The sequence below is a fragment of the Egretta garzetta genome, unplaced genomic scaffold (assembly GCF_000687185.1).
Source record: "Egretta garzetta isolate BGI_Z169 unplaced genomic scaffold, ASM68718v1 scaffold287, whole genome shotgun sequence".
Classification (NCBI taxonomy): Eukaryota; Metazoa; Chordata; class Aves; order Pelecaniformes; family Ardeidae; genus Egretta; species Egretta garzetta.
Window position 1 is genome coordinate 1263776 of NW_009260435.1, and position 9029 is coordinate 1272804.

Genomic DNA, 9029 nt, shown 5'->3' on the forward strand with positions numbered 1-9029 from the left:
TCATCTGAAGTTGCAAACAAATTAAAACAAATGGAATTTATTTTGCAAGGAAAATGTTCTAGATGTTGTTTCAAAAATCCCAAGAGCTGTTCCTGGGTCCCTGTGACTCCTAGGCATGGAGCACAGATACAAGCAATATTCCATTATATTATTCTCCCATCTGCTAATGACTCTCTCTGGGCTTCCAACTGTTGTATACAAATGTGACTTTTCCTTGCCTCTGGTCTGGAAGGCCGAGCTTGGGATCTAGGTTTCATTCCTGACTTTGAAACTGCTTCCCTTTTTAGCCATGTTACTTCGTTTCTCTCTGCCTCTTCTTCCTCCTGTACAATCTTAGCGACGTATTGAAATGTGGGGTTGACAAACGATATAGGAATGCAAGCCGAACGTTATTGTGAAAACACCTTTATGCTTACAAATTTTACTTGTCACTGTGAAACACTATAAAGGCCTGAACTACTGTGGTTTAAATCTGGTGGGTTGCAATCACTTGCCTTTTTTTCCCCATGCAATATCAACCGGTGAGTGTGACCTGGGCTAGCTCTGCTGCAGATGTCTTGCTTGCCTATGTTTTACTCTCCAGCTAACTTGCACCAGACCTAATTCTATCTGTGCTTGTTGGTAAAAAGAGACTATTAGTGCATAGATATTCTCAGAGACTCAGACTCTAGGAGATGCTGCTGTCATCCCCAAACATACCCTAAACACTTGTCATGTTGCAGTATTTCTTTGACGGTTACGATCAAGGTGGTGCAGGAAGAAGCAGACTTGAGTCCCTTCTTTCATTTTGCTGAATGTTGGGAGAATCTGGAGTCCCCATCTGCTCCCCACTGTTGGTCTTGGCAGCCTCCAAAAGAAAAGACCTAAAAAAGTTAAATGGTTGCTCTTAAGATGGCTTTAGTTTATTAATTTTGTCCTGTTGTCTTCTTGCTATATTTGGGGAAATGCTGTTCCTCAGCTGGTCTCTTGTCTTCTCTCAAAGGCTACCTTGGCGGCTGGCAGCATGATGCAAGCTCACGGAGATTATGACGTTGCCCTCTCCAAATACAGGGTGGTAGCCAGCACCGTGCCTGAAAGCCCCCCGCTGTGGAACAACATTGGGATGTGCTTCTTCGGGAAGAAGAAATACGTAGCAGTAAGTATCTGCTTTCCTTTCTTTTTTCATATGTAGCTAACTTCATGCAAGAACAAGATTCCTCCCGTGGCAGAGGCAGGAGCTCTGTTCTGGGCGGGCTGTGTCACAGCACGCTTATTCCTTTTTTTGAAGGCTATCAGCTGCCTGAAGCGGGCAAACTACTTGGCTCCCTTTGACTGGAAGATCTTGTACAATTTGGGGTTAGTCCACCTCACGATGCAGCAGTACGCATCTGCCTTCCACTTCCTCAGCGCTGCCATCAACTTCCAGCCCAAGATGGGAGAGCTGTATATGCTCCTGGCAGGTACGCAGCGCCCCGTTTCCCTGCTCCTGTGGGTATCCCGCTTATGGGGTGCAACATTATAGAGACAGAGAAGTTGAAGTAATCAAATATTGGCTGTAGTAAGAGGCTCTTCCCCAGCAGGTCACTGACAGGTATAAAGTCTGAGTGGTGAATAGGAAGGTTAAAATGCAGTCGGATCAGATTAAACATTAGAAAAGATTTTCTACGTGTAAGAGGCTGGGTTTGGGTGGCCTAAGGAGTGGGTGTGGATTTCCAGCACTGGACATTTTTGGCATTAAGCAAGACAAATACTTATCAGAAGTGACATTAGTTGGGCTAATCCTGGCAGCAGTCCAGACAGCCCTGGTAGCACCGATTTATTTTATGATGTAATGACATTCAGAATTGCCCTAAAAATGAAGTCCTTGAGAAGTGTCAACTTGTTTGTGTATGTTTGGCTTTGGTACAGTTGCTCTGACAAACCTTGAAGATGTTGAGAATGCAAAACGTTCCTATGAGCAAGCTGTGGCACTGGACAAGTAAGTCTTAATCATAGCTGTCATTTGATCACGTGGCTTTGCCTCCCTCACCTGGTTTACTTCATGTGCTTTGTCCCTCAGTCTACTTTGACCCTAAATGATTTGCAGTAGGGAAATGTTTTTATTCCTGCAGCTGCACAAGTCACTGTTTTTAAACCACCTTTCTGTTTTGTTTTGTTTTGTTTTTTTTAATTCGGGTCATCTCTGAAAAATGAAAGGGAAATTTTGCTTCAGTCCAACCCAAAGCTGTTTTTTATTTTGCTGTTTTGTCAGTGAGTCAGTGGCGATGACTTTAGATTCCGTGCTACCTTCCAGTGAATATTTATGGCGCAGCAGAGCAGATTCGATAGAAGAAAACCAGTTATCCCAGAATATTTTGTAACCCAAGGTTTGAGCACCGTGCAGAGCAATGAGAGGCCTGGGATAAAGACTCTTCTGAATCAGGCAGAGGGAAGATTTTAGCTGGGAGAACGTGGGTGAGAAGCTAGTGTAAAGCGTATAAAAGGGCAGCAGGGTAGCCCTTCCTCCTCCATTTTGTTAACAATGTCTGTGCTTGCAATCTGGCTCTTGAAATCAGAGCATTCTGCTTCAGAAATGTTAAAACGAACCTTGCGGTATTCATCGTTTCGGTCAGAAAACCAAATCTGTCTCAAATTTATGAATAGTTTTGGCTTCCTGGGTCTGCTTTTCTTTACTTTTCTTTTTTACTTTTCATATTTTTAACTAGTCAGTGAGGAGATGGCAATTCTTCTTCCCAACTTACTGGGAATATTTGCATACTTAGGGCAGCCGGTGCAGAGCCCAGTATTCTGTATGCTGGTGAAGTGGCTACCAAAAAGTGGCATGAGAAGATGCTGGTCCCTTTTCCTCTGTCCTCTCTAACCTAGGTGCACTGGCCAGGCTTAATTTGGGGAATTCTGCAAGTTCCTAACCAACCCCACAAAGGGCAGGAGGTTTCAAAAAACAGTGTTTGACGCTATAGTGCAGTTCTCTTTGCGCAGAGGAGCTGTCAATGCTCTTGGATGTTCACGGGGAATTCCGTGGCTTGCGTGCATGCCAGAGCTCTTGAATCAGTTACCCCTGCGCAGCCAGCACACATCTGGCACTGAAGTTCTTCATACTTACGCATCAACAGAATTACAAAACAAGTTGAAATATTACTTCCGCATCTGTTTCAAACGCCAGGAGGTCTGTGCAACCTCCTCAGAGGACCCGAACCTGTGCAAACTGTGGTCAAAGATTTGGAAATGCATTGTTTCACAATTACTCAGTGGTCACAGAATCACAGCATGGCAAGGGTTGGAAGGGACCTTGGGAGATCATCTAGTCCAACCCTCCTGCTAAAGCAGGTTGCACAGGTTGGTCATCCCTACCAACATCCCTAAGCCCGGTCAACCCCGTTGCCCGACTTTCCTAATCAGCCTTCCATGCCTAGCAAGGCAGCACAGGACCTTAAAGATTAGTAATGAATTTCTGTGCTTTGATCAAAGAGAAGGAATAGAAATTTAGCTCTACAACTTTGCCTAAATATTTGGCACTGCTGTGATGCTACAGCTCTATCAGCTTACCGGGAAAATTAAACCTCATCAAAACAAAAATGATCGCCAAGTGCCAGGGGCTGCAGGGGCGAATATCCAGGCTTTGGTAGGCTTGTTCAGCTGACACACTGTGTATTTTAGACAGTTACTGGGTGGCTGAATCCATGTCCCCGCAGGCTTTCTTTGCTGGCACATTAGGAACTGTTTGGCTGGGATGAAGATAGCCATGTTTGTTTCCATTGCCATAAATACTTTCATAGCAGCGCTGTGACATTTGGCCTGGGTGCCATTCTGGGGTCTGGCATGGAAAGCACCATGGAAAAGTCTTCAAAAAAGGTGTTTCTTCTTAGTACTGGTTCTAGCTCATAGCTCTCCTTTCTTTCCGTGGTTACTTAGCTATTGATTTTTTTTCTAACTGTCATATAGCTTTGCAGCTCTTGAAGGCGAATTAGCTTGATGCAGTTCAATTAGTTTTAAACCTGGCTGTTCCCAGATCTGTCTGATCTCAGTGTTTGGTGGGGGATTGGTTTTTTGTATTTTCTTTTTTTTTTTTTTTTGGCTTTTTTCTTTTTTTTTCTGAGGAGGTGGGTTTTTGATATTTATTTTTTCATGCATTCCTTCCTTTGCTTTGGCAAAGACAGCGAGGAGGGTTGGTTTTTTTTTTTTTTTGTGGCAGGATCAGTGTTCCAGTTTCTCAGTTAAAGGAAACCCAATGGTTATAAATGCTATCAGATTTCTTCTAATAGTCTTCTTTCTCACAGCGCTGTCGTATAACTTACCAAGGATGGATAGTCATGGCCTGCAGATGACGCTTGCTATTTATTGAACAGTGTTAACACAAGACTTCCTTTCTGTACTTTTCACAAAGGATGCTCTTGGCACCCCAGGCCTGGGTGCTGGAGTCCTTGGATGGCTCCAGTTATCTCTGCCAGGCTCCAGGAGGGGGCACCAGTCCATCGCTCGCATTTATTGAGCAAATTGTACGGAGCCTACGGCTCCTCTGCAGGGAGCTGCGGTCAGACGGGGATCTTACATGCACCCCTGTTCTGGCCAAATGCAATCTCGGTTCTTCCAGGTCTCATCCTGCAGCCTGGATGAACCGAGTACCTGCCCGAGCTCCCATGCTGGGGATGGTGACCCTCATGCATTTAATTTCTGTGTCAGATAATACACAGGCATTTTGTTTCTCCAAAATAAGGGTAACATTCAGACTGCTAAAGAAGGGTCAGGGCAGTTTGTTGAGTGTGGCTTGTCGGGCAATTAAGGAAGGATCAGGTCTAAAAAAATTCCCCCCAGTTTAGTTTGTTGCCGTGCGGGGTTTATGTGTCCTAGTGAAGAAAATGGGTACTGTGGAAAATGAGAATATATGGAGCAATTCTGCCTTTTTGAAATCTTCATATGCTGTTCTGCATCGAGGCAGGACTGTGCAGAATAACAAACAGCCTTATCTGCGGTGCTGGTCCCCTCTTTGAGCCCTTTGTTAATAGACACCGCCTACTGTTTCTCTAGAAAAGTACGTACCAATATGTATGTACTGGGTGAATGGGAGAGAAGAGGTGAGGAAAACAAAATGTCAGCAGCATGTTCTGTAGCACGTTGGGTTGTAAAATACAAGCAATAAGCATGAGTCTGTTCCACTGCCCTGTCCCAGGACAAGCTGCTCCCCTACAAACTGGGAGAGCTAGGAGAGCCTGAGGTAAGTCAGAGCAGAGATCGACTTTCATGGTATCATGAAAGCCCCCATCACTGCTCTGCCAACCTCAGGAGCAAGGGGCTGGGAGACCAGGCACGCACTAAAGACCATCCTGACATGGTCCCCGAGTGCAAGGAATTGGCTGTTGCAGAGGAGGGCCTTGTGTAAAGATACTTTGCTGAGCCCGGGCACCCACTGGGTCTCTCACCAAGCACATGGGACTCTGTCCTGTCCTTAAAGGGCTCTGGCTGTGCAGCCCCTCATCTGCTTTGGTGTCAGAGTACCCCATGGCTTGTCTGTGCCATCCAGTAAGGTGTCTCCAGCTTTGTTGCTTGGCCACATCTTAGTGTTTATTCAAGTCAGGATAAGTGTTCCCATGGTGAATGCGATGCATCCTCTGTGTCTCCTGAAGGTGCAATCCCCTTGTCAACCTGAACTACGCTGTCCTGCTGTATAACCAGGGCGACAAGAAAGGAGCCCTCTGCCAATACCAGGAGATGGAGAAGAAGGTCAATGCGGTGAAAAAGAGCAGCACTCTTGACTTTGACCCTGAGGTATATGCCTAACCGTTGTCAGTGGGAACTAAGTGGCCATGCTAAGGCTGGCGACAAACAAGGAGGAAATTTGACTTTGGAGTCCAATTATTATGAAGAAATTCTGCTTACGAGATTTTCTGAGTAGAGCGTTTGCCTGCTGAGAGCTGCTTGCTTCATTTCTGCTCTTTGAAGCCCAGTTCTTCAATCAATACACAGCAAGACAAGATTCCCTCTTAATTAAGGGAATGAATTAGTAGAGATATTTCCCTCGAGCACCAAGGCAGTAGCCAGCTCTGCACAGCTCTCATTTTTTGTTTTTGTGTTGTTGTTGATGTTATTGTTATCTGAAGTGTTCCTGTTTACAATGCTCTTCTCTTTTTGCTTCTTGAGAAGATGGTGGAGGTTGCCCAGAAGATGGGAGCTGCCCTGCAGGTAGGGGAGAGCCTGGTCTGGACTAAGCCTTCTAAAGACTCTAAATCCAAGCAGAGAGCTGCTCCGTCAGGGAAATCCTCCAGCGCTCAGCAGCCTTTGGGCTCTAACCAGGCCCTGGGTCAAGCCATGTCCTCAGCTGCGGGGTACGGGAAGACCATGCAGCTGCCCCCAGGTACTTCTTTTTTGCTTCTCTTTGTAGTAGAGCTGTGGGAGGGAGAAGAGAAATCTCTCTTCCATTGAGTACAGAGCTAGAGCAGGTGTTTAGGAAGGTATTGACTTGCTTATACAGTGGTCATGTCAGTATTTGGTAATGACTTTCCCAGATTTCCGAGTTAAGGAAGCATGGAAGGAAGGTGCTCTCTGTGGTGCATTATACTGGCCTGTATAGTGTGTGGAAAGCCAGCAAAGCTTCCCCTCCTCTCTGAGCCATGATGGGCAAGACTCCATTAGCCTGGGATTGAGATCTTGCTCTGGGAAGGGGGTGGTTTCAGAAACCAGACCTCTTGTCTTCCGTGCGAAGAGCCCAGGAGCTGACATGAACAGATGGGATGCTGGAGAGAAGGGAAATGATGGACAGTTTTCTGAAGTGCTTTATCATTTCTGTTTCAAAAATAACTACAGCTGGATTGTTTGGAAGCTGTCCAGTCAGGTCCCTCCCTTGCAAATGTTGCTGGACTGAAGGTTGCTCAGGAGATAGCGTCAGCCTTAGAAGGCTTACGGCAATAGCTGCATGTGCTGCTTCTTGCTGGGGCTGGGTAGGAGCATCTCCTGAGCCACCATTCATAGCCTGACCTCCTCTCACCCCTTGGTGAGGAGGAATGCGCTAGAGATACTGCTCGTCGTTGTGATTTTCTGTCACTCTTAGCCTTCTTTCCTGTGGACTGAACTGGGAGAGAGGTTGTATAATCCGGGCCTCTTTCTTTGGCACCCTAAGGACGTGCTCTATTTCTCACGCATGAAATAAACTTTCCATGCAGGGAAGACTTAGTCAGGAATGCTGAAAAATAAAATGTATGGGAGTTTGGGGTTTACTTGAAGGACTTTATCATCCACATCAGAGATGGGAGCCAGTTCATAACAGCAGTTGTCAGCCTAAACCTAAACATAGGAACAACTTCAGCATGGAAGTGTCCTGTTCCAATTTTATTCTGTGAGTAGCTACCTGCCTGGAAACTCTCCTTGAGTTTGCTAAAACTCTGACCTGAAAACGGTACTGTGGGTTTGGCTCCAGCTTGAATATAAACCAGCTTCAGGGGAATGATTTTTGCTTCCAAAGCATGAGTTAATGCATAAGTTTGTACCAACTTCTCAGCAGCCCAGCTGAATGAGATCCTGTACCTTCCCTCAGCAGAACTTTGGGTGCTGTAAGGTCTGTGGCTGGATAACTCAGAAGAGTTGAGTGCTAAGTTGATAAGCTAATGCTAGATAGAAAGAAATCCAAGAGTAATTAATAGCTGTGATTCTTCTGCATCTCCATGCTGCCTGGAAGGGCAAAAAGGACAGACAAAGGACGTGCGGTCACACAGTAACTATAACTGTGTTCTTTCCACAGGTGCTGGTGCATCAGCTCCACTTGCAAAGCCTCCCTCACTGCCTCTGGAACCAGAACCGGGCTCAGAAACGAGCCCCGAGGAGACCTCGGCTGAGGAACCAAGGAAAGAAAAGTGCAAGAGCCGGCAGGCAGCGGACTAGGAGGGACTCTGGTCAGGACAGGCAGGTGCAGGAGCATCTCCAGCGCTGCCCGTTGACTTGTGGGGAAAGGGACTTGCCCTCTCCCCCTACCCGCTGTCGGTTAGTCTAAATGCAGCCCATTTCTGTTAATGATTTTAGCACGTGGTCTCTACCTTGTCCCAAGGAGCCGTTGCAGCAATCAGAAGAGGTTTCTGCATAGCTTCTGTTAGTGTAGTCACAGCTTACTACAAGAGACTGGAGGATGCAGATCCATCTCTCCTCAGCGTTGGTGGTCTCCAGTGTTCAGGTGTAAGTCCTCCAGAAGGATGCTGAGGCATCTGGTGTGTTTAGGGAAGCCAGCAGTCATGACGTAGCATCCTGGATCCCAAAGAGAGGCAAACCCTTCCAGCGGCTGAACTTGTAAGTGGCTGAGGAAGGCCTGCGCAGGCTGCAGTTAGGTCAGTTAGCCCGAGAGGGGGCGACGAAGGTAGGACGCCTCACCAGGGCAAGTGCAGAGCAGTGAGCCAGGCTCAGGACTAGCACAGCTGGGCTTACTGTGAAGCAGGGGCTTGTCACTCCTCGTTTCACAAGGGCAAGACTTTGTAAACGCTTTCTCAAGGCCAGAGAAAGGAAGCTGGAACAGCTGGGAGCTGGTATTCCTGAGCAGAGCAACATCATGGTCACAGGGCACCAGGGGCGCTTTAAAACCCACCCTTGCCTTCACAGCGGCACTCGTGAAACACAGGGGAGATGCATGGCAAAGGTGAGCTGGTTTGTCTTGAGGCGATCGTTCCTGCAATGTGCAACCCAGCAGAGGATGGGTGGCCGAAGCAGCCCTCCTGCGCTGGGCCAACAGCTCGTGTGTTGGCCGGCCAACTGAGCCATCTTCTTCAGGACTGTTCATCTTCCGTTCCCATTTTATGTGGTAGCTAGGAAAGTTGCAAAGCTGGCCCACAGTAAGGCAAGCGCTCAGAGGCTGGCTATTCTGGAAGCGGGCTAGCTGCAGCAGCAAAAAAGTCTGTCAAATTCCTAATTGTTTGCTGAGAAACAGAGTAAATGAGCCCCAGTGAAGCTCCGCTCATTTGATGGGAGTTCTTCCTTGAGAACTTGTGTTGCCCAGCTTGTGGGGAAAGATTGGTTTGCAGGAAAAAAAAAAGAGCAAACCTTTTCGGAGATGGTATGGTCAGCTTCAGTGCTAAATT

General features: G+C 46.9%; 1 protein-coding gene across 2 annotated transcripts in view; it reads left to right on the forward strand.

Moving 5' to 3' along the window:
• Positions 1-8737, forward strand: part of BBS4 (Bardet-Biedl syndrome 4) — a 40586-nt gene extending 31849 nt beyond the window's left edge. For both annotated transcript variants that reach the window (XM_035899422.1, XM_009643900.2), the window contains exons 10-15: positions 983-1135; positions 1268-1439; positions 1888-1957; positions 5601-5742; positions 6118-6328; positions 7709-8737. In XM_035899422.1, coding sequence (XP_035755315.1) covers positions 983-1135; positions 1268-1439; positions 1888-1957; positions 5601-5742; positions 6118-6328; positions 7709-7848 — 888 coding nt within the window. In that variant the 3' untranslated portion in view covers positions 7849-8737. The remainder of the gene's footprint in view (positions 1-982; positions 1136-1267; positions 1440-1887; positions 1958-5600; positions 5743-6117; positions 6329-7708) is intronic.
• The last annotated feature ends 292 nt before the right edge of the window (positions 8738-9029 follow it).